This window comes from Colletes latitarsis, chromosome 3 (assembly GCF_051014445.1).
Source record: "Colletes latitarsis isolate SP2378_abdomen chromosome 3, iyColLati1, whole genome shotgun sequence".
Taxonomy (NCBI): Eukaryota; Metazoa; Arthropoda; class Insecta; order Hymenoptera; family Colletidae; genus Colletes; species Colletes latitarsis.
In genome coordinates, this window is record NC_135136.1 from 42,462,075 (window position 1) to 42,487,534 (window position 25,460).

The 25,460-nt window shown below is 41.4% G+C and overlaps 6 protein-coding genes across 15 annotated transcripts in view; 5 read left to right on the forward strand and 1 right to left on the reverse strand.

The window, feature by feature from the left end:
* Positions 1 to 15,475, forward strand: part of Stumps (DBB domain-containing protein stumps) — a 28,312-nt gene extending 12,837 nt beyond the window's left edge. For all 6 annotated transcript variants that reach the window (XM_076762826.1, XM_076762827.1, XM_076762828.1 and 3 more), the window contains 14 exons: positions 7,998 to 8,157; positions 8,301 to 8,688; positions 8,768 to 9,064; positions 9,124 to 9,259; positions 9,491 to 9,681; positions 9,996 to 10,068; positions 10,183 to 10,491; positions 10,606 to 11,025; positions 11,117 to 11,236; positions 11,318 to 11,412; positions 11,492 to 11,711; positions 11,786 to 12,340; positions 13,157 to 15,241; positions 15,338 to 15,475. In XM_076762826.1, the coding sequence (XP_076618941.1) occupies positions 7,998 to 8,157; positions 8,301 to 8,688; positions 8,768 to 9,064; positions 9,124 to 9,259; positions 9,491 to 9,681; positions 9,996 to 10,068; positions 10,183 to 10,491; positions 10,606 to 11,025; positions 11,117 to 11,236; positions 11,318 to 11,412; positions 11,492 to 11,711; positions 11,786 to 12,340; positions 13,157 to 13,173 (2,981 nt within the window). In that variant the 3' untranslated portion in view covers positions 13,174 to 15,241; positions 15,338 to 15,475. The remainder of the gene's footprint in view (positions 1 to 7,997; positions 8,158 to 8,300; positions 8,689 to 8,767; positions 9,065 to 9,123; positions 9,260 to 9,490; positions 9,682 to 9,995; positions 10,069 to 10,182; positions 10,492 to 10,605; positions 11,026 to 11,116; positions 11,237 to 11,317; positions 11,413 to 11,491; positions 11,712 to 11,785; positions 12,341 to 13,156; positions 15,242 to 15,337) is intronic.
* On the forward strand, positions 15,371 to 16,534 carry LOC143340642 (antileukoproteinase). Its single transcript, XM_076762839.1, has 3 exons — positions 15,371 to 15,854; positions 15,929 to 16,104; positions 16,224 to 16,534. The coding sequence occupies exons 1-3, from the start codon at positions 15,790 to 15,792 to the stop codon at positions 16,532 to 16,534; spliced, it is 552 nt and encodes a 183-aa protein (XP_076618954.1). The 5' UTR covers positions 15,371 to 15,789.
* A 1,024-nt stretch (positions 16,535 to 17,558) lies between these two features.
* On the forward strand, positions 17,559 to 18,452 carry LOC143340643 (waprin-Thr1). Of its 3 annotated transcripts, none has more exons than XM_076762842.1 (4): positions 17,559 to 17,632; positions 17,854 to 17,919; positions 18,031 to 18,204; positions 18,310 to 18,452. In XM_076762842.1, exons 1-4 carry the CDS (start codon positions 17,626 to 17,628, stop codon positions 18,399 to 18,401), a joined length of 339 nt encoding a protein of 112 aa, XP_076618957.1. In that variant the 5' UTR covers positions 17,559 to 17,625; the 3' UTR covers positions 18,402 to 18,452. The 3 variants fall into 3 exon arrangements, with proteins under 3 accessions (XP_076618957.1, XP_076618955.1, XP_076618956.1); XM_076762840.1 differs by having other exon boundaries at positions 17,574 to 17,656; XM_076762841.1 differs by having other exon boundaries at positions 17,574 to 17,656; positions 18,313 to 18,452.
* Positions 18,453 to 18,568: 116 nt separating this feature from the next.
* LOC143340641 (uncharacterized) lies at positions 18,569 to 20,292 on the forward strand. The gene is made up of 4 exons (XM_076762838.1): positions 18,569 to 19,035; positions 19,157 to 19,309; positions 19,378 to 19,491; positions 19,640 to 20,292. The coding sequence occupies exons 1-4, from the start codon at positions 18,874 to 18,876 to the stop codon at positions 19,829 to 19,831; spliced, it is 621 nt and encodes a 206-aa protein (XP_076618953.1). The 5' UTR covers positions 18,569 to 18,873; the 3' UTR covers positions 19,832 to 20,292.
* A 404-nt stretch (positions 20,293 to 20,696) lies between these two features.
* On the forward strand, positions 20,697 to 21,937 carry LOC143340645 (small integral membrane protein 12). Of its 3 annotated transcripts, XM_076762843.1 has the most exons (4): positions 20,697 to 20,715; positions 20,969 to 21,018; positions 21,493 to 21,734; positions 21,798 to 21,937. In XM_076762843.1, exons 3-4 carry the CDS (start codon positions 21,496 to 21,498, stop codon positions 21,805 to 21,807), a joined length of 249 nt encoding a protein of 82 aa, XP_076618958.1. In that variant the 5' UTR covers positions 20,697 to 20,715; positions 20,969 to 21,018; positions 21,493 to 21,495; the 3' UTR covers positions 21,808 to 21,937. The 3 variants fall into 3 exon arrangements, with proteins under 3 accessions (XP_076618958.1, XP_076618959.1, XP_076618960.1); XM_076762844.1 differs by lacking the exons at positions 20,697 to 20,715; positions 20,969 to 21,018 and adding an exon at positions 21,025 to 21,276; XM_076762845.1 differs by lacking the exons at positions 20,697 to 20,715; positions 20,969 to 21,018 and adding an exon at positions 21,025 to 21,213.
* LOC143340639 (galactose mutarotase) lies at positions 21,754 to 24,718 on the reverse strand. The gene is made up of 5 exons (XM_076762833.1): positions 24,297 to 24,718; positions 23,077 to 23,386; positions 22,589 to 22,956; positions 22,082 to 22,504; positions 21,754 to 21,964 (listed from the first exon to the last, which is right to left on the reverse strand). The coding sequence occupies exons 2-5, from the start codon at positions 23,348 to 23,350 to the stop codon at positions 21,884 to 21,886; spliced, it is 1,146 nt and encodes a 381-aa protein (XP_076618948.1). The 5' UTR covers positions 23,351 to 23,386; positions 24,297 to 24,718; the 3' UTR covers positions 21,754 to 21,883.
* Between the last annotated feature and the right edge of the window lie 742 nt (positions 24,719 to 25,460).

The following is a 25,460-nucleotide window of genomic DNA, read 5'->3' on the forward strand; positions in this document are numbered from 1 at the left end:
ATGTCGGAATTGAATTTTATACGTCTGTGTTTCGATCTTTTATTTTCAACGCACGTGTTATGCATTGCAAATTGCGGGTTAGTCTTCGAAAAAAGAGAACCCCTTACGAAGCAGAACATTTGTACAATGATGTTGCTCGGCTGCCTATTTTCAGGCGGAGTTTAATCGTGGAACGCGTAACTGGATACCCTTGCGGTTGAAACCGTCCATTAAAAGAGCCACTTTCCTCCGACGATGTAAAAATTTCTTCCGCGTTTCTGCGCTAAATCAATCCTTCCCTTCTAACTTTTCGTTTCGAGGAGCGATTTACTTGTGTCGCGGGTACAATTAAAATAAAAATCTACACGCGCTTACACGGTATCATTAATGCAAATTGCTTCTTTCAAAATCGAATTTACACACGAAGAAACGCGTTATTTCGTTTCACATAATCGCGTGCCAGCATCAAAGTGTCACGGATAGAAGCCCTCGTGAAAGATCGGCCCCTTTATTATCGCGTTAGAAATTTATGGGTGCCACAGATAAATTATCTAAACGTCCCGTGCGAGATAGTTGTAACAAATAAGAGCCGCGGTAATTTGTAGTTCAATTCGACCGTGCAATCAGAGGCGACGAGATAATCCTAATTTACATCTTCCCGGCTATCTCCTTCGTCATCGATCATGTGACTTTTTTTTCCTGAAACGCTGCTACCATGAATTTATTATCCAGCGAAAATACATTTTCCCTGACGGCAAATTTGATACTCGTTTCTCGAGCGTTTCGTTCAAATATTTTAAAACTATTCTCACAGACGTTTCAGAAGTGTCACCTATTCTTGACCGATAACGCTTTATGTACAAAACGAAAGCTTCGTTGCTCGCTAGGACCCGTAAGAAGATTGTAAGTTTCGCCCATCGAGAAGGGTCGATAGCATGGATAAGATTATTTTCAAAAGAATACGCGTTTGAAACTTGCTTTGAATGTCTTTAATTAAACTTCCAAATAAATTGAGTGGTCTCTTTGTTCTTTTCCCGCGAGAAAATGGTATCTAACGTTACGAAGGCTGCCTGCAACCCAGCAAAATAATTGCATTCTAGATGAAAATCGTGTCGTATAGACTGTTTGTTGCACTGCCGGTCTCGCCGATTTGCGCGGGGCGACGAACGATTTCGCGGCTCGAGTCTCGAGTGATTTTCTCATGATCGTAGATTGCAGGAAAACGAAATGAGAACGGGATCGTTGGACGTCTGCGCGATTACCGCGATTACACTGTCGGCGTTTCTAACGAGGGTAGACGACCACGACCACGCGGTGTTTATGAATCCATTCGAGGGACTGAAAGCGATAAAACGTCGCGAGTTTCCTCGATTTCTTGGAAATCTCTCGCCGGAACGTCCCGACCGAGGAATAATGGCAGATAAATTTTCACGTTACAGGCGATACGTGTCATCTTTGACACCGTCTTGTTGCAACTTTACGCGGAAACGACGATCAACGAGGCATTAATGGCGAGCAATTTATCTGTTATTCTACTTAAACGATGCGGTTGCACTAACGCGAAATGCTCTCTTTCTATAAACATTTCAAAGATACTGTCTCCGTTGCGTGGGACAACCTGTACAGCAATATGCAAATTGCCAATAGTCTTGTACAAGGTTCGTAAATAAAAAAAAAAACTCGAGGGAAATAAATTTCGCGAAAATTACGATGGACCGAAACGCGCGGCGCGTACTTTGAGGGAGATACTTTAATCGAGAATCGCGTCTCGTTACCTGGTTGCAATTAAACGAAAGTGTCGGGGCAATTACAGTGCACAAAGCCGGGGACGGTGAATGGCGGTCGACGTCGGAAGAGTGGCAATTAGTCATATTTAGCATCGTCGAGAGATATAAATCGCGAATTCGTGGAACAGGCAGACGAAGGTCTGGCTCTCATCCTCGCGAGGGTCCGGCGCGCAGACAGGAGTGCAGTTTTGCAACATGCAACACGCAACCGCGACACGCGTCGCGTTTATACGCGATCGTTTATAGGCGCCGATGCGCGTCAATGGAAATTATCGCGTTGCCAGACAAGTTTTCAGCGCCTCATCGCGTCGATGCTTTCGCTATTCGTCACCCAACATAACCCGTTTGTTAAAAATGCTTACGAAATCTCCGAACGAGAGACGATACTCTCTCCTCCTCCATCGCACCGACTCTCTCTCTAATTGGAGAAGCCCAATTTCTGTAATAGAGGGTACGCCAGGGTCGCCCAAAGGCCATAAACGGATTACTATCGCGTTGCGTTCCGACTGTCAAGTAAAATATTCGTCTCTCCTAGCCCGTGAAACGCGTTTAGGTCCGGTCAAAGGGCGCTTATCTAAGTTCAAGGTAGCAACAGGAGGCTTGTCCTAATTACTTCTCGCATCGCGACCTCCGAGGTCAGAATTTGTGATGCACGCTTAACGCCCAGCAGACCCCAAATTTCCTTCATTCGAATGGTATAGTCCATCGAAGGCTCGTAGACTTCGGTGTAATTATTTTTTCGTCCTTTGTTATTCCGCGCGCACACTACGAACGATCTATCCGCTTATTTTCTATGGAGGGAAACGCTTTCGAGCGGAAGCAATATAATGCAATCGGCGCCCATTAAAAACTGGCTAGAATCTTTATTCCCCCCCCCATAGAACCCTTCGTTTACGTTCGTTTTACGCGTTTCTTTGTATATCTATACATACGTTGCCGACTCCAAAACATTGGATAACTTCTTTTGAGCCGCGTCGTTAAAGGATCCTTTCTTTCTTCCAATGTTTCTAACGTTATCTACAAAATTTGGATTCGAAAGTTGATTCGTCGCTTGTCGCCAGTGACCACCGTGTCAGTGAGGGTGTTAACGACCTTGAGGTACAAACATTTATATCGATAGTTAACAACACCTGGTAGCTGCAAATGGAGAGACAATCGTACGTCAGGCGTCTACGAGGCTTGCATACGAAAATCCGTATTACCACGCGAATCGTGTCGTTCGCATGCGAAAAAACATACTACGTACGTCAACGGCCTCGGAACTGTTAGTAAACGGATCCCGAAGCGGCGGCGGAAATAGGAGCGCGTAAAAGGAAGCCGCCTAAAACCGGCTCGCTAGAATTTCGATTTCTTCGTGAATGGGGCCCCTGTTCAAGGGTTTTCGCCGAGAAAATCTCGTCGCGGGGTCTTCGCGATCGACAATTCCTCGTAAAGTGCTCTGCACTTCGACTGGAGACTCTTTGTGACTCACGTTCGGTGTCAAGTGCCTCGAACAGCACTTGATTTCAGGAAAACAGAAAAATAGCTGTCCGATCGTAATTGGAAATCGTCTCTTCGTGCGAACGAACCACGATGACTAACAAATTCGTCACTAGCGAAAGCGTTTCCTGTGTCCAACGTGAAAGTAACTTTTGTTTCGGGAAAAAGTTTTCCTGTATTTTCCTTCCTTCGTCGATACTAAAATCTGGAAATATATTCCTAAAGGATGTTTGTGCAGCGATTACGAGCGCTACTTCTACTCGACGGAATTGCTGTTTGTTTAAGATAGAAAACTAAACTTGAAATACTCGCTGTACGTCCTTCCTCCGATGTAGTTAAATAGAGAGTCTCGATGGCGCGGAATTTTTGCCGTGAACTTCTAAATTAACTCAATTAACGTTTAATTAAGCCACCCCGTCGATGCAACAAAAGTCGCGATGACTATCGACACCCGTTTTAGAAAGACGGTTCAATTACCCGCTCGGTGATTTTCAACGAGTTTATGAATTAACCGTATCGGACATCGCTCGTTATTCTTAACTAATTGGACGTCGATGAGAATCTTTCGAGAATCGTTGCCCCTGAAATTCTGAAGTTCTCGAGGATCTAACACGGCGAAGAAGCAATGTCCGTAATAATAACGATAAAGCGGGGCAAAAAAAACGACCAAAGAACTAAATGCTACGTACACGGTTTCTCGTTTCTTTCGGCCCATTCTACGGAACGGTTCATCTTTCATGTATGAAGCAGCGAGTTGTACTCCTAGACAAAAAGATAACATTCGTGCTGTCTTCAACTTCTTGCATTATAATTGAGATAATAATTTTTAAACGTATGTAAAAAAAATGCGCGGATATAGAATTTTACCTTGCTATACGAAGCAGATAATCGAACTGATTTCATGCGATTTCGAATGCAATGCGTTTCACATAATTGGAAACCATACGCGCAAAGGTCCCTTATGTTTTCGTGTCGCGTGCGACGATTCTCATGCCGCGTCTGCCGCGAACACGTGGATTCCCAAAATATTTGAACGCTGCATCTGCGCAGATCAGCGCGTACGCGACGGCGCATGCGCGTGATGCACCGAGTTCCCCGAACGCATCTTCCGAAACAACCCTCGAGATGTTCAGTGACGAGGCGCGCCGCGCTCCAGCCGGACGTTGTTTTTAATATTTTTTTAGTGTTGCACCGACTCTTCTCCTCCTCGTTAAAAGATCTTTTTCTACTTCGGTATCTCGTCATCGCGAACCTTCACCGCGTCGTTCAACATTCACGACTGCTTTGCAGAGTAAATTTTGCCCTAAGTGCAGGATAGTTTTCACGAAATGTTCGTGCTGAGATCCAACGATCGCGGAGATTGGTAATTTCAGTGTCGAATACTCGCAAAAATGAAGATTAAGGAGGAGAACCACTATGCGAAACGAAGCCTCGAATATTTTGGTAATATTCCCTTTTTATTTAGTATCTATATAGAGTTTGGTAATAGTAAGTTCGTGTATAGTAATAATTATTGCATGTATTTAAAATTTACAATTATTAATCCTTGGACGACGAGCTCTGGGTCCATTTTGACCCAAATCAGTAAAAAATTAATTAATCGCCGCTCGATCGAGCGAAATTCCAATCGACCAAAATCGGAGAGCGCATTGTTTACAAATGTGCTCCAGTGTTCCATATATCGTTTTAAGGACGGATTAAAATATATCTGAGATCGGTGCGCAACAATGGGAGGATTAAAAATTTTAATGAATAGGTGACGTATCGCGGCAGCGTCGATGAAAAATGTATAGATAAACGTATCGATCGGATTAGTATTGAGAACGATTATCGATTTCGGTTCGAACACCGAAATTTAAATAAAAGAACAACTGTACACGCGGGGGATGAAACCGCGAGGATTATTTATAAAGCGTCCTTCGAGAATTCCACGACAGAGACATTTTCGTGCATTCGAAAGCGCGTTGTCGTCCTGATGCACTCGATGTGCAGGATATGCAGTATGCTAATCGTATGCGGGGTCTGTTGCACCGCGCCGAATACAAATGGGGCCAGCTACCACCATCCTAGCCTCTTCTTCCCTTTCGAATCGCTTGCCACTAATCTTTCCGATTTATCATATTTTTCTCGCATATTTTCAAACATACTACATTTTTCCATTTATTGCCATTGGACCGAAATTTTAAGTTACAAGAAATTGCTTCTTGTACAACATCTTTTCCGTAATATAATTCCAAAAATAAATATAAATATTTAAAGGGTTAAAACGCAAAATTACTACCTAGCGTTGTATTTTCCCCGCTGTGGCCAGTTACAAAAAAATTCACGACACCTCTCGTCGCGACGACACGACGCGACGCGTCCTCGGCATTCACGAACGAACGAATCCAAAAGAAACTGAGTCCAGGACGGGTCAGCGATTAAAATTCGAGTCTCGTCCAACTTAATTATGGGCATCGTCCGATTTCTGAGTCTGTGCGTGAAAACAATGACGCGAGCGTAGGTGGTGGGGCGTTTCGAATTCGACGATGGGCATTCCGCGTTCAGTTATATCGAATCGGCGATCGATCCGATCGAGCCCCGGTCAGTCGACGACGATCGATCGAAGGTGTCGTTTAATCCGACCGGTGGGATTCAATTTTATCGGGACGTCGGATTTTCCTTTTTGGCGACGATGAAAGGAAACGCGGATCGTTCGTAGGATACGGCCGTGCGGATTTTCAAAGTGCTAACGCGCGTATAAATTTCGACGGAAAAAACGATGCGCGAAATGGTCGAAAAGTTTGTCCCCCAGAAAAATATGGCTAACACGTGCGAAACGCCTCGTTCGCGACGACGAAACCGGCCAACCTTTTTGGATTTGTCCAACATCACCCGTGAGTGTCTCGTTTTATTCGTAATTTATGTACGTTTCTTTCTACTTGCTTTTCCCTCGTGTCCCTGCGTCCCGTAATACGAACCGAGCCTATACTCGCGATATTTTATTAACCTGGCTTCTTTCAAACGGACCGGAACAACTTTTTTTTGCAAAAATAGACACCCCGATCTACCATGGAATGAACATCTTTACGATGTTTTTAAATGTTGTTAAACGTTGACACGTTCATACGTACGCGTAACGATGAAATTAAAATTCCGCGAAGACACTGAGGAATCGTATAGGGAAAATCGTGAAATTATTTTATGAAAAATGGATCGCCGTTGCGTTTCCTGTCTACGAGACGAGAATCGTGTTACGAAGAGTACGGATAACGGGTCGCGACTCGAGTCGTTCGCGACTATTAATTCGGTATAAGACCGGATGCGCCGAAAACGGAAGCCACACGCGTCACGTAGCAAACGCAGAAGCCGTCACCATGGCGACTACGGAACCCAAGTACGGAAAGGAAGATCTTCTGATCGTCGATCGTCTGTTTAGATAGAGATTTACAAGAGCTTAACGAAAACTCCAATCTGTTCAGATTTTTTTCGAACAAAACTCGTTTTCCTTCCGTTGGAAGTCGAAGTTTGTTTCCAGTGATCGATGAAGAACGGTATAAAAAGTTTAAATATTTCGGTCGCTATGCATTTCGGATGGAAACCACGTGTTACGAACGCGGAAACGAACCCTTCTCGCCGACTATAGTCTTCCTCTATTCTTAACAGCGCGTTTATTTATCCGTGGTTTTCACGGAAAACCGTGGACGTACAGAAACAAGGGAGAAAATGAAAGTTTACCCCGTTCCCGGTTATTTTTGGACCCGCGTACCCCGGGGAGATCATGAACCTTTTAACTCTCCTATAATTCTACTAGAAATTCAACCTCTACACCACCCATCGCTGTGCATCTGCAGTTATTTATTACATTAACGTCACACCCATTTATTCGCGTACATTGAGACGAAAACGTTACTAAAAAATATTTTACTAAGAAAGGCACAATTTCGAGAAGTCTCTTAAACGGTGGCTGATAATAGAGAGTTTATTGTAATGGGGGGGAGGGGGGGAAATGTGACTCTTTCTGGTTATTTTGGGCTACGGAGATCGTGAACCTCGGTGTTTCCAGTCGGCTGCTGGTAGATATCGATATCGCCGGCACAAAAGCTCCGTTGTGCGAGAAAGACCGCAGTTATGGAAAACGAACGACCCCATTAGTTATACCATTGTACGCTCGATAAACTTGCGAGCGGTCCTGGCTGCATTCAGACGCTTATCTAAGCGTCTTGGTTTGGTGCATTCATGGCTTCGCGTAGCTTTCAAGGTTATCGTAAATCTCATACTTTTTTGACTCGAGAACAAATTTTCTCCTCCGCGGACCATTATTGCAATCCGTGGTGCGTTAATTAACGAACGATTGATTCGATTTAACAAGGGCAGCAATATTATCTTGGCATTGGCTTCCAACGAGTCCACTTTGACGTTTGTGCTTTCCGTGTTCCCTCGCGTTTATTCAGACATCTCCGTGATACCGTTTTCTCGAATAACGAGGAACAAACGCATTAGGGGGCCATTATTTTATTAACCTCGCCGGGGAAGGGCGTTCTCGTGTGTCTCGTGTCGCATTAAATGAAATTGAACGCTGCTGTTCTCGCGTGCGAGGTACGAGGGAGGTGGCAAACTAAAGCAAGGTGTGTCTCCGCGGTAATACGTTAATAGCTCGCGGAAATTAACCGCGTCGTTAATTAAACCTTCGTTGACTAAACAAAAATGAGATCGATATTAGAGGGTTGTTTCTTATCGAACCTTTGGCTGATTGAAAATGGAATTTTTCAGGGTCCCGTTCGGCAACGGGGCTGTCCAAGGTCGAGTCGCATCCCGAAGACGATGTGCTCTTCGTGTCCAGCAAGGACAGCGAAATTTCGAGTTTGTGGGTCAACTATCTCACGGCGTGTTTCGAACAGATTAGTAGGCAGCAGGGCCGGCCGCCATTCAAGTAATTACATCTTTATTAACGCGTCGACGAGCAGCTTCGTGCACGCTCAGTGTGTCTGAGTTCTAACACAGTAGAACGTCGTCGATTATCTACCATCGCTCCGCCAAGACCCCGATTCCCTAAACTGCAGGTTCGCGTTTCAGAGTTCGTCATATCACGATCGAAGAAACGATCCCGTCGGGCACGGAGGACCGGATCAGATCGGCCCGTTTGCAGGTCGTAGTCGTTTGTCCCGTTCTCTTAGAGCGCGTTCAGAGTCGCCCGGAACACGCGATGAATCTCTCCAGGCACCTGGTCGCCGAGAAGGTATTGGCTATGATGCTGGGCGTCCACGACAGCCACATCAACGACGCCCACAAATCGATTCTGATGTCGTATAATCAGTGGAGGAAGTTCTTCGTGAAAGACCAGGACGAGACGTTCGTCGGCGAGTTGTTGGGCGCCGCGGTCGGCATCCTCGGGACAACGCCACCCCCGGCTTTAAGGAGCGACAAGACCGCGTTTTCGGTGCACCCGAAGAAAGTTAAGCTGGTATGCTGGATTAGAAAACGACTCGAACATCCAGACGTCACGATATCGTGGGTAAAATTACCTGAACAAATCGTTTCAGGGCCACAACAGAATAATCGCCTTGCTGAACGATCCCTTGCACCCCGAGGACAATGTCTCGGTGATCGTGGATCGCTGTGGAGAGGCGATCGACATCGCCCACGTGAAAAGAAGAAATCCTTACGCCCTACAGTTCTCTATTCCCGAGAGGTGCCTGGAAGTGTCGATGCTGGTCGGCGTCAGAATATCCAGGAACGGTTGTCCCCTCGGTGTCAGGCAGGTCAAATGCGAAAGCAGACTACGGGAACTGGATCAGATTCTCAGGGCTCACGACAATCCTCTCGAGTTCATGTGCCAGGTAAAGATCGATAAAGAAATCCAACGGGATAAGATGCGATCGATGAAATCTATTTACAGACCTTTGGATTCAATCCTGGCGATCGCGAACAGTTGGACAACTGGATGGTCCACGCGTTTCAACGAAACGTCCCGCCGCACTTCAATCTCCTCTCCACGCCCAGCGGGGTTGTATCTGCGCAAAAAGTTCACTCGAGTGAGTAAATTAGGAAAACAGACTTCGCTTCCTAAGCTATAACCGTTTCTTTTTAAATAATTGTTCACTGCATTTGCCGCGTCGTTAGGAAGGCTCGTCGGTAAGAATTTATTTTAATATAATTGTAAACCACCTTCAGCCTTAATCGAATAATGAAATGTCTCGTGGAATAGAGTAACGAAACTGATGCAATATGGGAAGTGAAGTTGATCGAGGCTTTGGTTAATCCAGGTCCTGAAGAGAATCCGACGTTGCTCCACTTCGCTGCTCGTTTCGGCCTGGAGAGATTAGCTTGGCAGTTGCTCGAGTGCCCAGGCGGCGATATAGCGTGTGACCTGAGGAACGTGTCGGAACTGACCCCGGCAGATCTCGCGGAACAAGCAGGGCACGCGAGACTGGCGCATCAGCTTCGTGGCTACATGGTACAAAAACATCGCCTTTAAAGCAACGTCACAGTTAGTCCAGCGGAATCGGTACTTCCGCGATATTACTCTTTTTCTATATTTATAACAAATCACTTGGAGGATCGAATAATTTTCCGCTTGCAATAATAAAATTTCACACACTCCTATGCTCGCATACTCCTATGCCCTTGATATTGATATTCGTATCAAACAATTAGTTTACAAAGGTTTTACGATGATCGTTCAGAGGATTTTCAGCGAACTAACTGATATTTTGCTTTTGCGTTGCATGTTTCGGGCGTCCCCTTGAATCCTCATCCGCGGGTTCGCAGCAAATGAACGAGTTCACCAACATGTACAGCTACCTGAAAGTTATAAGCGAGACAACGGCAGATCATGCGACAAGTGAGCATAAATATATACTCGTGATGCACGCAATGTTTTATCGTTATACGATTTTACGATTCGATGTTGTTAGTGCCTGACAAGATAATAAGACGAAATTCGAACGATTTTTAGACGCAGACCCATCATCGACGAACACGACGACCGACACCAATAACGATAAGGAAGATTATTGTCGTCCACGACCTTTGAGCGAAGCTTATTCGGTGCCACCAGCCGCAAGACCAATAACGTCTTTAATCTTGCCAGGCCAATTACCAGTAACCCCTAGTCCGACCACCAGTAACCCCATTGAAGCAAATTACTCCATCGTACCAGCTCCGACTCCTGTCGTTGTCACTCCATCAACTCCTACGACTACGACAACCGCCCCGAACGGCCTTGAGCTGCCTCTTCAAGGTTACATGAAAATGCATCCAGCCGGTAGGTGGTCTACTATCAGAAATATACACGCGACCCATGAACAAATTTCAACGATAGCGAGTACATAAAATTGACGAGTATATAATTCGAGTATCCGAAATTTGAACGTTCAAGGGCCCAAAACACCCACGTCAAACGTAACGAGTCAGCAGCCATCCAGAACGGCGACACCCACGCAGAATCGTCAAGAACACCCGATTTCTGCTCGAGAGGAGAACAGTCAATCGTCGTGCGCGTACGGCAGAGCAACGTCCAATTCCAGCACGAAGTCGAGGGAGCCTTCGGGGCCCCAGGACGAGCTTCTAGAAATCATAAACGACTTCAAGAACAACGTGTTCACGATTACCGAGGTCGAGAGGCTCGTGGAGAACTGGAGGAACCGCAACGATGTCCAACAGAGCTTCAAGGACAAACAGAGACAACTCACGGCGATGAGGGAGGAATACGAAAGGATACAGAGAAGGATCAAAGATGAAATGAAGGCGCCAACTCCTTTCGACAGGATCCGAAAATTCTTCTCGAAAGGGAAGAAAGGTGAATATTTCTTATAAACTGCTCCACGCCATCTTCAATCAATAGGTTCATTTATGAAATTGAGAACTGTCGTGATTTTGTGTTCGTATAGATACCAAGGACTCCGCGAACGGAAGCGACGATTCATCCACGGCTAGCAAACCAGAAAACGTTAACGGTGGATTGACGGATCGTCGACCAGTCAGTAGCCTGAGTCTTCGAAGCGTTTCGAGTAAGAACCTTGACAGTTCAGTTTGACATATAGACAAACATAGGTGAGCGTTGTTCAAAGTCTATATTTCCGTTTTCTTAGGTTCGTCTTCGTCCGGTAGAATGAGTACTGCCAGTGGATGCAGCGGAACCAGTCTAGGCGACAGTGGAACCCACTCTGACACCGAAGACAGAAGAGTACGCATCAAACTGTCTTTAGATTCCGTTACATAAATATTACGACCGCGTGAAACCATGAAATTCGAAATCGTTTCAGCTTCAAAACGCAAGGGAGGACAAGCCAGGCGTAATGTCCTACGAAGTACCACCTGCTCCGAAACCATTCACGGGTAGGTATTCGCCGGCGCTCAGGTATTCCCCATCGCCTCGTTCCTCGACCGGAAATGATCTCGATCTGAGACCGTCGCAGCCACCCTCGAGGGCCGAGGACACCGAGTATTACATCGCCTTTCCACCGTCGGGGTTGCCCGTTCACTGTAAATGCATTTTATAATACTTGTTATCTGAAAATGACAGTTGTAGAACGAAGTAATTTTACGATCCGTTACAGCTTTCAAAACGGAAGGCTCGCTGAAAGAACCAAAGACACCGAGCTCCCCGTGCGACCACCCTAAGTACCTGGACATGATTCAGAATCCCGCGATCGCGAACACCCCAGAACCGGACGTGCCCAGGCATCCGGGGAACAGTTACGCCAACATCGATCCGACCGCGTTCAATTCAACGCCCGTGCCGCCTCCCGGAATGTGCATTCCCGCGAATTACGTGAACGTGACGCCCGCCTGCGTGACTACGTTCCGGGAACACGTTCACGGTCTCCCGGCCGACTCTGCTCCGGCTTCGGAATCCGCGAAAAACTCGGCCAAAGTCGAGACGCCTGCTCGATCGGAGGAAACGAAGGACCTCGCCGACGGTCAGGGTCAAATCGTCAACAATAACACGAGCAAGAGCAACGAGGAGTACGTGGAAACGGACCTGGTGAACTGTCGCGACGTGGACGTGACGGACAGTAGCAAAATGCCGGACTACATGAACGTTGACCTCTCTCAGGATTTCAAGATCGCCGCCGCTAAGAAAACGCCTGCGCCTCCCGTGCCTCCGCGACGTGAGTAAACTTTTTTTTATTATTTCTGTAGCTTTTTTATACGATTTTTAGAGATCATATTTAGGAAGACTCAGAAAATATAGTACTCTCAGAGTACAGTGTAACGTAATTCCGAAATCGTTTCATCATTCTGAAACGCGAATACTCCAGCGTTGTTCGAGGAACGCAATTATATTATATTAAGTAGTTCTTTCGATGCTCTGGAACCGAGGCCATTAAAATCCTCTCGAGATCCCGTTCGCTTGACGATTACAAAAAATCGTTCTCCTCTTGTGATTCGTGGTGAACGCTTTCAGCGTACTCGGAAAATCGTTGAAAGAAGCAAGTCCTTAAGCAGCTAGGTCCGAGCCGGGTGATTCAAAAAATTCTTTCAAAGTCCACGCCGCAAATTGACATTCCTCTCGTGCTAATCACTCCCAGTTCCCTTTTACTCGGGGAATTTACGAAGGTTGGTTACTTAATCGGGCTTTCATCGGTATTGCTTCTCGAAACCTTCTTGAAGCGGCTTTAAACGGCACGTTTCTTTAACTTTAGCAATCTCTTCGATCCAACTTCTCGCTTCGAGTATCGTGAATTGCAGGACGGGGGTTGTTTCCGACTCCTTGATTTTCTTATCGAATCCATTCAAATTGCATCGAACAGAAAAACAGATCAAAGTACGGAAACTAAAACTAAAAATGAGAGAAAATATACATCCTTCTTTTACACGTTGAAAGCGTACCGTACTTTATTTAATTATTGCGGTACATAATGATACTCATTATTATGTAATAAACGCAATAATTTTATGTTATTTTGTTAATTATTTTGTTCCAGCGTCCACGAAGAAGTAGACAATACTTCCTCTTCGTTTTGTCCACGACATAGACGACGGTCGATCGCAAACGTGCCTTCGACGATTGTTCTTTTTCGTTGGCGAAAATATTCGAACGTAAATTAAAATGATCGAACGACGTCAGTGTTCTTCGTAAACGTTAGTATTAGTAGCGTATTTAAATGTAAATTGTTCGTATTAAAGCGACAGTTAATAGAGGAAGGCCATACAATTAATTCTACGCACGGCTCAATATCTTTATACTTGTGCCTCTCGTGTACATTAGTTTTTGTTTCCTTTTATCTGTTCGAGAAACTCAAGGAGATGCGACTTAATCTACACGTTTTCTTCTTTTGTTATGTTAATATGCAACCACGCGTTAGGTAGGATTCTACGATAATTTTACTCGTTATTATTCTAAAATTGCCTCGAATGCGTTAGTAGGAATATTCGTGGGATATCAGTTAAACAAATAAATATTTGCGATGGTTGAGGTGTGGATGAAAAGTACGAGACCCTACGTGCTTTATCGTTTGCATGGATTATTGTAGCTTAAATAAATCTGAAAATGTTTCGAATGGTTTGAAGGAGGCTTCTGCGAATTCCTTTTGTCGCATAAATATTTGCATCCGTTTTACGATTCATGGATTCGACGATCCTTAAACAACTTCGAGTCTCTTGAACATAATCATTTAACATTTCCTCTTACTTTGAGTATATGCGTATTTATTCAAAATACTGCGAACTACGAAGTTCGAAAGAAAAGAGACTTAAAGTTTAAAAGTCTTTTCGCTCGTTTCGAGAAACTGTAGAAGAATAATTAAGAGATGCTAATTTCATTTGCATCTGGACGTTCGATCGATACCTATTTTACAAAATGGCGTTAAATGTAAGTACGAAATATAGGAAAGCACAGGTTAAGATACATTCGAGGCTCCTTAATTACACCGTTAAGTTGTATATTAATTAATTAATTCGGATCTCGATCCAACAGCGAATACAATGCTAGCGAGCGCCAAATCAAAGTTTCATCGTTTTGGCAGAATGCCAAAATGGAATTTGTAAATATGCGTTTCTCTATCCTACTCTTTATCTTAATCGCTAATAACTATTGTAATCTACTATCAACATCGTCGTGTCTTAAAACTAAGCGTAACCAATGCGACAAGTTTGACGCGCATGGTAATAATTATCGTTAGAAGAATAGCGTTAAATCATCACGCAATTAGTTGCACGCGTTGCTGTCATTAGAATAAATGATACTCTGTACAGGCGTCGAATTCTCGGCAACAGTTGTCGCACAGAATGTGCTGCAAGTACCAAGAATGCATTTATCGTTTTATAATCGTAATTGTAACGCGTTATGCTACTCGTAATTTTTTCTACCGGGTCTGCAGGATCCATTTTTTATATTTATGTTTACAGCAATAAAGAAGAAAACATGAAATCCATTGATCGTACATCGATCATATCCAACAGAAACAATCTAATTAATCATTTTTTTAGGAGATATTCTAAGGGTTGTTAAATGCTTTTAAGAATCGTAGCTTGAGTCGTAGAAATGAACTGCCTGGTTCTCGTCAGAAACCGGTCGTCCTCGGAAATTGTGTACTTCAAAGAATTATGCAACAAACTCTAGAGGATTACGTAAATTTCAAAAACTGTGAGAAGAAACATCGTCAAGTATCTAAAAACCAAACGTTTTCGTCAATTCTGACTGCCCATCGGCGAACGTAGGATATTCCTGGCTTGATTTTAATGTAGAAATCATATTTAAGACAGGCAATTGTTATTGGAAGAAATGCACTATGAAACGGAGAAAGCACAGACGTGTATTAAACAATATATGACGTCACTTTCGTTTGCGTAAAAGCAACTGCATTATTGAATAAATCATACGATTGTGTATTCATCGTCAGTATTGTAGCGTCTCGCGTAGCATTCGCATCATTGGCAGGAAAAACCAATCGTTCTTAAGTCCTCGGAAGCTTCGCATTGGTGACTAACAAAACGGACCCGAAGGACACTTATTTTTGGCAGACAGACCATGATTTCGTTGCGTCAAAGTGTCCCTTTCATAAATAGAGGTACAGTCATTGAAATTTCTATGGCTTAAGTAAAATTTCTTTAAAAGAATCTCCATCCAAAGTCACTGAAATTCAGTCGTTCTACGGTGGATCTAGGGTTTGCGTTACGATAAAAAAATAGGACGTCCCGACAGAGGGATCCGGAAATCGTCTAGACTCCGGTCGACCGTTCATTCCTTTCTCACTCCTTATCGACCTTCCGCTCAATTGAGATTTCTTGTTAATTGGATTTTCCTGACTAATTGCCTCTGCGGTTCGACATCCGAGGCAGAACCTGCGATCCCTAGTCTGAGGTCTCTGATCCGCGCATTGACCACGTGTTTCGCACGCCTGATCGTCCAAGTGGGGATCGATCCTATATAGGAGAGCAATTTCTCTACCTTTGGCAAAGTGAAAACAGACCTTCTTCGTGGTGTCGTCGATTACTTTCAAGTCAGACAATCTTCAGTGACATTTCGTTTAGTGCAGTGAAGCATCGATTGTTTCGCTTCCAGCGATACCGGAAGTGTGTATCAGTTTCCTGTGGATATTCTAAAATCGATCGAAGAATGAAGTTGTTTGCAGCAGCGTTTGTGTTAACGCTAACATTTACCGCCGCTGTCGGCCAATCCAGGTACATCTTGCCTTGTTTACGGATACGAACCGTCTAGACTAGAATTTCTCTTGAAATTAACGCAATGCTTCTAGATACGAACCGTTTGCTGAGAAGCCAGGTTCCTGCCCACCAGCTCTGCCTGTCCAGATCTGCAGTCAGTCCTGTTTCTCCGATTCGCATTGTGAGGGAATAGGCAAATGTTGTTCGACAAATTGCGGAGGAACCGTCTGCTCGAAACCTGTCACCATGAGACGACCAGTTTCAGCTGGTGAAGAACTGATTGATTACTTCAATTGATTTAAAATACCGAAACAGTTACAAATGAACCCTGATAGTTGTACGAAAACTAGGTTCTATTATAATGACATTTTAATTTTTCGGATTCAGAGAAACCGGGCTCTTGTCCAGCAGTACCGAGAGGAAGGTGGGTGTGTTCGCCGACCTGCAGCGTCGACAGCGATTGCAGAGGAACGCTGAAATGCTGTAAAAATCGCTGCGGCGCCCTAGCATGCCAGACACCGGACGTCGAGGTGGTCGAATCCGTGGATATTCCGGTTGTTCCGCTGCCGGAAGATCCTTACAACGTCCCAAGAAATCCTTACAACTTTCCTAGGAATCCTTACAACTCGCCCAGGAATCCTTACGACGTTCCCAGGGACACTAACTACTATCCGTTTTATTTCTACAATAATGAATAGAACAATTATAGATCGTTAATCGATAGGATCGATGTTTGTTTGGTCTTCAATGACTGCCATGTTGACGCACGTTCTTAACTATTGCCATATTCTCCGACGCGCTACTCATATTCTATGACTATCTGAAATTAATTTTTAATAATAAATTTTATCGTGTAAATTTTGTTAAGACAATAGAAAAACATGAGGCGACGAAAGCTTCTCGTTTTTCGTGTTTTATAAATATACACAAAGACTCCTTCGTGGAAACAATTTTTATTGGCAAACAGGCTTACGTGACACATTGCGTAATTAACCTACTGAACCTCATTTGCATATAAACTTGAAGAACACAGCGACACGTACAGATTCAAAAATGGATAAATCGGAGACGTAACGAGAAGATGAATCGTTTTAATCTTTCGAAAATCTTCTAGAAAAATCGCGGATGATCGCCATAAAACGATGTTGAAAGAAAGATTATCTTCCTTAAGACTTAATATAATTCTACGTACTTGTGTCGTTTCGATGGAATTGATTATAAAAATAAACCAAGTATTTTGCAAGTACAACAAATGAAACGTGGTTCCCTATGAGTAGTAGTCGAATTCTTGAAGCGAACCTTGGTTGTTGAAACTGACTCGGAGATTCATGAATACATATTGGTCTTGATCTCATCCCTACTTAGAAACCATCTCGACATAAATGACAATTTGCATCAGTCACGGTGCAGTATTGAAACTTGAGGACAGCATGAATCACTAACGACTTCAATCCACAAGATCTAACGGTATTACCCAAGTACGTAATTCCCCGAATATCCATTTGAGTCATAAATCAAGAAAAAGATGTCAATAACGGTCGCTAAAGTACGCACGAGGCGTTATGATGTCCGGAAAATTGTTGAATCAACCAGTCGATTGGTTTCCTGTGTGTTCTGCAACGAGTATATCCTTTCGCCGCCCTGAAAATGGAGGTGGAAACGAGAAAGAGAGACAGACAGATTTAAAAAGCTGAGTTCTTATCGTGCATCGATTAGACGTGATTCATCTGCGAACTGAAACAAACGTAAAAAGTGGTAGTTGCGCTGGAAAGTGAACAAAATCGTGAAAATGATTAGTACGTGTTTCTGCAAAAACAATCGTAATATATTTTTAAATAACTGTTCGTTTCTGTCGAATAAGTAAATCGTAAGGAGTACAAGGACGATGCAATAAGAATCTCCTTTTTTTAAGCCAAATATAATAAAGAAAAATTGTTTTTTTTATTTTTCCAACATTACTTTATTTCGATAATTTCGTAGTAATGCTACGTAATTAACGAATCGTTTTGTGTCGCAGAGAAAGGAACAATTCTGTTGCTTGTGGTCTGTTTGCTGATCACCGCAGTGATCGCTCAGCTATCTAGTAAGTCAATCGCTCGAATGCGTAATTGTTTCCAGAGAAACGGGCGAATATCAATACAAAATTATGTACTGAATTCGTCGCTCATGGTTCAATGAAAGTATATTAATTTAGGCAAAGGTGGACACTGCCCACTGAAAAACAGTGTATCGAAGTGCACTCCTAGATGTGTTACGGATTATCAATGTTCCGCAAATGAAAAATGCTGCCCAAATAAATGCGGAGGCGAGTCGTGCGTAGAAGCCAGTCCTTTCAGTACTGGTAATGGTTACAAAGGATCGGAGACTGGTAAGGAAATTGACATACTTTGTCACAAGTTCTACGCATATAAACCTGTTCCTAATATAATACAAAATTCGAATTTAAAGCTACAGGAAACTTCTTAAATTTCAGAAGGCGTTTACTGTGCCGGCGTAAGATGCGGACCGTATCAAAAATGTCAATTCGATCGAAAGACAAAGCGAGAAAAATGCGTACGCACATAAATGCATAGATTAAAGATTACGTTTGTGAAATAAAAGTACTGCGTTAAGAAATTGTCTTTATTTCAATTATACAGTATTTACTCCCGTTGATAAATTTTCTTTTGGAGGTTTTTTTTACCAAATCCTATCCTATATCTCGCCTCTGCTGCTACATATCCACTGATATCTTTACGAAAAAAACCAAGTTTTATTAGTAGTGATTACAACCTGTTGAGAGAGTCGACAACCGACGGAGTAACTTTAATCGATATTTCTCCGTAACCTCTTTATTAGTAGGCTAGAATTGCAACCCGAGCGGAAAGTATTGTTAGTGTTTACAAATCAAACACGAAACGGCACGAAAGCAAAACTACTTTGTCTTGGACATTTCTGAACAAAATGGCATTTGACCAGTCTCAATTTCTCACATTAGAAAACAAATTTTGTTAGCCACTGAGAAAAAGGTTAGGTTTCTATCGGTACATAGTTTACGATGGCAGTTGAATTCATAGTGAACCGTGTAAAAGCTCTTGTCGTACTTCTTCTGAGCGTATTCAGACGAGCAATGTGCTGTCTTCGTCGTCGACGTAGGTCATCCTGCGATTCCATTCCACTCTCTGCAGTTGGTGTTGTACCAAACACATTGAACACAACAGTGAGTTTCAAATGCTACATTTATCTTTTCAATTCGATAACTCACAAAGATTTCAAGATTATGTAAACCCTATTGTACCACTGACTCCGATAATAGTAATCACTGAAGATGCTTGCTCAAGGAATCAGAGCAGTGGGATCAGTGGGAGGAAAATCCTGTTGTGGTCGTACCAGATAGGCCAGTTAATACAATACAGGCTAAAATCGATCAGTACAGACAGCAAGCATCTAAATCATTGGAACTAACAGAGGAGCAACAACCAAATTTCTTTGAGGTAATTATTCTATCAACTTTGAGAAGGAAATGAAGCTATACACGCTTGGTCTTTTATATTTGCCATAGAACATGACACCAAAAATCACCATGCAGACAAAAATTCTAGTTAAAGACAAGGCATCAGAGAATGCATCATGGAATGCTTCAAAGTTTGCTGTTGCTGATGTTCTTATACCATCTGTAAGTTTGTACATGTTATATATGCTATTACCATATTACATAATACACTGTACTATTTGAAAATAGTATTATTGCCTACTGGATTCTATCATGGAATGCTATAACTGTTTAGTTTTTGATGCAAAAGGCAAATTTAATATTCATACAGAATGAACTTGGAGAGTGGGAAGATAATACTGCTGGCTGGGAAGAAGAAACATCAAAAGAGTTTGGAGATACTACAAGAACATTAAGAGAACAAAAACGAAGAGAACGCGAACAACGATTGTTTGAGCAACAACAAAAAAAAATTGAACGTAATTTAAGACCACAGCTATTAGGAACAAAACTAAGTTCCTGATGAGAAAGAATATATTAGCAGAATTTTGTATTGAAACTGATCATTTTTTCCGGCTACCGACATCTACGCACAAAATGAATTCGTTGGACTTTCATGGAATGTCATTTAAAGCTCAAAAATCAAAATCAATCGCAATTTCCACTTTTGATTTCCACTGATTTGAATTAAATGAAATGAGATTTTGCCATTAAAGAACATTATATTGCATTATAATACGAACAAATGGGACTTACTTATTTACAAAATGTATAAAGTCATTAAAAGAACTTCATTGCAAGAGGATTGGACGCTAGTTTTCGTCAGAAATGTTCATTTTAGCGTTAAGATGTCTTTAACCCCTTGTGGCCCGAGTAGTCGGGAATTAACAGGCAGACCAAGGGATTAACACTTGCAACCATTCCATGTAAATAATCTTGTAACATTGTTTTGAACCTCTAAGTATTTCCTCTGTGACCAAATCAGTTTGTTTTTCAATTTTTATTGATTCCCTACCTAAAATAATTTTTTCAGAATGATTTGAAATTTTTTAATTCCGTCAAAAAATTTGACCGCATATTCGAATTTTTTTCTCGAAAATGGTTAGGATTTCGAGGGTGTGTGTAATGACCAAAAATGATTGTAATGGACCCCCGTAACTAAAAATAATTTTTTTAGAACGATTTGAAATTTTTTTTTTTCGCTGAAAAATTTCAGCCGCTACCCCCTGTCGACTTTTCTTTAATACTTGTTTTTCATTTTTAATAAATTTGTTTGACGCTGTACAGAAATGCTGTTTAAGTTCCGAATTTTTAAGTCTGTATGGCAATCAGATTGGGCTACAAAAATCCATAAGGTTTAAGGTCTATTAGTGTACTTTGTCTGTGGTACAGGGCTCTTGGTTCGAATCAGTGTGGCCAGATCGGGCATAATTGAGTGCATCGAAATCGACAGTAGTGACGACGAACTTCCTTAGCGTCTAACAGAGTGGTGAGAATAACAGCCATACTACCGCACGAGTCACCTGTACGTGAACTTGGCATTTCGCATAATTTCGGGAAATATGCCTGCTATCCCCACCACTCTGTTAGACGCTAAGGAAGTTCGTCGTCACTATTGTCGATTTCGATGCACTCAATTATGCCCGATCTGGCCACATTGGTTCGAACATCAAACAATTCGGCAGAAGTATCGCGCCTGTATATTACTCTGTGAGTGTGTTACGTGTTATTTACTGGAATTAAAAATATCAATGAGAAAACGCTTAAACTGGAGTTATATCATTAATTTGTATTTCTCATGAATTGACGTTCTAATTACTAGCGTGCTATATTTTGAAATGAAATCGTCGATATATAAGTATATCTATAGATAAGTATTTTGTGAAAACACTTAAAACAGCTTATGTAAGTACGGTACATATTATTTAAACGGCGGTAGAAATTCAGAATTGCTACGTATTCATAAAGGTACGCGCTTCTTTGTTTTTACGTTATGCGAACTGATTATAACCTACCTTCCGTGTGACCGGATTTCGTACGTGATTATTTCTGTGAAAGAACAGTCTCAGACATTAAATTCAGTTATAAATTTAATATGGATGCTTTATTACTGTTTCTGATGTTAGCTAGACAAATAACTATGGAAGAAGAGTGAAATACGTTTTCGTCGTACTTTGATTTCAGACAATGTGGCCACTCTTGGGTAGAGTTTTAAGTAGATATGGCACTAAAATACAACTTCCTATTGTTTGTGTTATTGGCTTTATTGGGTATCATATTGAAGGATTGTTATCTGATCGTTATACACCCATGGCTATGCCAGTAAAACAACAACGCGATGAAAGGCTATTGGAGGACATAGATTCTACACCAGGCAAAAAAGGACACCAACCATTGGAAATTAATTTACCCCCCTCATTATCCATGTAATTGTTTTAGGCACAGTTTAAGAGTACATTATATAAATTTTATTTTAACCTTCATCATAGGTTATTGTAGATTACATCAAGTTGTTACAATATAGTTAGTACAGAAGTCAGTGTCAAGTTAGTTTACAAGAATATGCATAGGTTGTCTAGATTAGTACACCAAATTTATAAATAACTATATGGTGATAGAGTTCCCCAGGTTCAAGTATACTATTTGGAAAGTTTTCCTGCAATAGTTAAAAAAAAAAAACATTAACTTGAGACAATGTAACCATAGATCTTTGCTAAATTTAAAGAAAGATATTTAACATTGTTCAAGCAAGAAACAATATATTGATACTTACATGATTGACAGCATCTGGAAAATTCTGTGTTTCTAAACAGAATCCTCCATGCTTAAAATATTTGGTTCCATTCTTTCCTTGAATACCTGTGTCACCTTGCTTGGGTAGGAAATTTGCAGTGTAAAATTGTACACCAGGTTGATTGGAATAAACCTCCAAATACCTTCCAGATGAGGGGTGTATGGCTTTAGCAACAAACTGGGTCTCATTCACAGTGCTTATTGGTAAACAAAAATTATAATCGTAACCGCCACCCGGCACTTTGTCGATGACATCTCCCAACATAGTCAAATTTTTCAAATTCATGATTGTATTCTCAACTGATCGAATTTCGCCAGTTGGAATGCTTTCCGAATCGGTGACCGTCCAACGATCCGCGTTCAACGTGATTCGATGTTTGTACAGTTCGGTAGCGTTGCCTCCCTGAATCGTACGTTTTATCGTTTTATAAAAATAAGCTAAATTGTACATGTGTATCTAGATATTAATTAATATTGATTTACGAACATGGCCAGCTAGATTGAAGTAACTGTGATTAGTTAAATTGATTGGTGTGGCTTTGGTAGCAAAAACTTTCATATCGATGCGCAGTTCTCCGTCGATAGTTAATGCAAAACTGATCGAAGCTATAGCAGCACCCGGGAAACCTTCATCACCGTCTTCGCTTAATAGTGTCATTACGAGCAAATCGTTCTGAATTGCAGCGTTCCATATTTTCGAACTCCAACCCTTGAAACCACCGTGAAGGCTGTTATTTCCTACATTTTTTGATACGCGATACTTTTCTCCGTTCAATATAAATTCTGCTTTGCCAATACGATTGGCAACTCGTCCTACCGTCGCGCCAAAATACGGATTAGTCGAAGATAGATAGTCTGTGAATAAAACATATTAGATGCATTTCTTCGAACGAATTTCCAAAGAGTAAGTTACTATAAATCATTGCAATGAGATTTGATTTGGTAGGTTCTTCTTTCAATTGTATTGAATGGTACCTTCAACTTTATCAAAACCTAGAACAACGTCTGCTATGCTACCCTGTTTGTCTGGTGTTCTGATCGACGTTATTGTTGCACCGTATGTTATAATATCCACTGCTTGATTCGCATTGTTCTTCAGTGTGTACTTTTCTATGGTTCGTCCGTCGATAGATCCCCATTTTGTAACTGTTATTGACTTGTTATTACACGAAGCCATAATCGATCCAAACGATGCGAAAAAGAATAGTTTCACAGAAAATTTTTGTAATATTACTTTTCTTAAGAACATTATAACCTATCTTTCTTTTAGTATCTGAACTTGTCTCTGTTAATAAAATTAACTGGAGACTGTACGTTCGTCAATCGAATTAATAAACAGTGTCTAAAGCTTATTATTATTATTATAATAACAACGTGATTTTCTGTATATCTATATATATGAAGACGACATCTACGATAAAACGCCCAAGTTTGTCGACAAATAATTTACTTTATTGTACACTAGATGGTGCCTCAATTATTTACGATCGAAAACTAGTTTTAATTTATTTGTTAATATAACAACAGAGTATTCAGTAATTTAGATCACTTATAAATACTTCGCTATTAACGCCAAAGGCCCAAACTTGTCAAGAAATAGTCCTATTCCTGTCAGAAGACAGTCAACATCTACTCTTGACACATATTCCTACTTTCCACGTTTCTTTGAGCAAATACACGATTTCACATCGTGTCAAGCGTAATAGACATTAACTTGAGATTATATGTACGTCAGTCTATAGCTTATTACAATATTAAAGAGTAACGTGCTATTTCTATAGAGTGCATTACTTTGTTAATATAAGAATAATAAGTTTTAGACACTGTTTATTACTTAGACTGACGTACATATAGTCTCAAGTTAATGTCTATTACGCCTGACACGATGTGAACCCGTGTATTTGCTCAAAGAAACGTAAAAACTAGGAATATGTGTTGCAGTGACAAAGAGGGAGGTTGGCGGTATGTTCCGACGGGAATAGGACTGTTTCTTGAGAAGTTTGAGCCTTTGGCGTTAATAGTGAAGCATTTATAAGTGATCTAAATTACCGAATACTCTGTTGTTATATTAACAAATAAATTAAAACTAGTTTTTGTACTAAAAAGTGAATTATTTCTCGACAAACTTGGGCATTTTATCGTATACCTCTACTGCAGGATTATGCACGTACAATTTTAAATGTAAGGAAACTTACGTATCGATGGTCTCACGAACCACTGATCTATAACGCGCTACATAACATTGCTGTTATCATTGTCGTCATTATCGCCGACATATGTTAAATGTAACACATGATTTAATATTACTTTAGTAGCATCAAGTTTTCAGTATCGATTCCTTGTTAACGTGTATTCCTACTTTCTGTAATTAATTACGTTTTCTTCTTTCACTTATCTTTATGCCCCTAAAGTTAAATGCTAAGTAATCTTATCCGAGTAAACAAAAAGTCATTATCGCTACGCATCTAGAGAACTGTATATTGACACGCTGCAGCAGCACGACAAATCTGTCGAAAATGAAAGTTGTAGTTGCAACGTCTCGTCTGTCCTTCGATGTTAGACTTTTGCATGATTAATCGACAAGATTCGCACAGTTTTCTAGAAAAGGTTATACAATCGAAAAACGAGAACAGATTGTTTGATCCATAATTTCGTACAAGCTCGCCAAATAAATTTATTATATTACCTATATCGCTCTTTGTACTTTTGGTATATGTAGCTTAGTTTATATTTATGAGAAAAAAAGGTGAAATTATCTAATCTTTCTTATCCACTGCGCGAAGTACGTATCACAGCCTGTTCACGATATCTTCGTGCATCGAATTTCCTTTATCTACACAATCCTAAAATTTTCCTAAGGAATTTCTTTCGATGAATATGTCCAGTAACGTTATTGTCGCGTTCGTCGTATTCATCCGACAGAAAATAAAATGAATTAGTTAAAGTAAACTTTATCGGTTGGGACAAACTAAATCAAAGTATTGCTGGTTTTATATTTTTAGTAATTAATAACAATTCGATATTGTAGTTCATCTGGGATGACCTCATTAAATTGCTTCTCGAGATAACGTGTACTTTTGTTCTTGGTAATTATCATAGTTAACCAGCTTTAGGGAAGATACCATATATCGCATAATTCTGAAAAACAACAATTAACCGTTGATACTACCGCGATAGTTTCCTAGAAATGCACTAACAAATTTCTATCGATGCGTCATTTAAATGCGTGTGTAGTGCATGGACACGAGCACGTATCCGCACATGCACATACAAACGTATAATTTTCCTCGATAATTTTCCGCTATTCCCTACAACTCGGTTCTTGTACGTTTACGCTGTTCTAATTCACGACGAAGTTA

Coding starts and splice junctions, on each gene's coding strand:
- LOC143340641 (XM_076762838.1), top strand. CDS start 18,874: ATGGCAGTTGAATTCATAGTGAACCGTGTAAAAGCTCTTGTCGTACTT. Junction 19,036..19,156: donor CAAACACATTGAACACAACA/GTGAGTTTCAAA, acceptor TGCTTGCTCAAG/GAATCAGAGCAGTGGGATCA. Junction 19,492..19,639: donor CTGATGTTCTTATACCATCT/GTAAGTTTGTAC, acceptor ATATTCATACAG/AATGAACTTGGAGAGTGGGA.
- LOC143340639 (XM_076762833.1), bottom strand. CDS start 23,350: ATGTTCTTAAGAAAAGTAATATTACAAAAATTTTCTGTGAAACTATTC. Junction 22,957..23,076: donor AGGTTTTGATAAAGTTGAAG/GTACCATTCAAT, acceptor TTTTATTCACAG/ACTATCTATCTTCGACTAAT. Junction 21,965..22,081: donor TTCCAGATGCTGTCAATCAT/GTAAGTATCAAT, acceptor TAACTATTGCAG/GAAAACTTTCCAAATAGTAT.
- LOC143340643 (XM_076762840.1), top strand. CDS start 17,626: ATGATTAGTACGTGTTTCTGCAAAAACAATC. Junction 17,657..17,853: donor GTGTTTCTGCAAAAACAATC/GTAATATATTTT, acceptor TTTGTGTCGCAG/AGAAAGGAACAATTCTGTTG. Junction 18,205..18,309: donor TTACAAAGGATCGGAGACTG/GTAAGGAAATTG, acceptor CTTAAATTTCAG/AAGGCGTTTACTGTGCCGGC.
- LOC143340642 (XM_076762839.1), top strand. CDS start 15,790: ATGAAGTTGTTTGCAGCAGCGTTTGTGTTAACGCTAACATTTACCGCC. Junction 15,855..15,928: donor GCCGCTGTCGGCCAATCCAG/GTACATCTTGCC, acceptor CAATGCTTCTAG/ATACGAACCGTTTGCTGAGA. Junction 16,105..16,223: donor GAGACGACCAGTTTCAGCTG/GTGAAGAACTGA, acceptor TTTCGGATTCAG/AGAAACCGGGCTCTTGTCCA.
- LOC143340645 (XM_076762843.1), top strand. CDS start 21,496: ATGTGGCCACTCTTGGGTAGAGTTTTAAGTAGATATGGCACTAAAATA.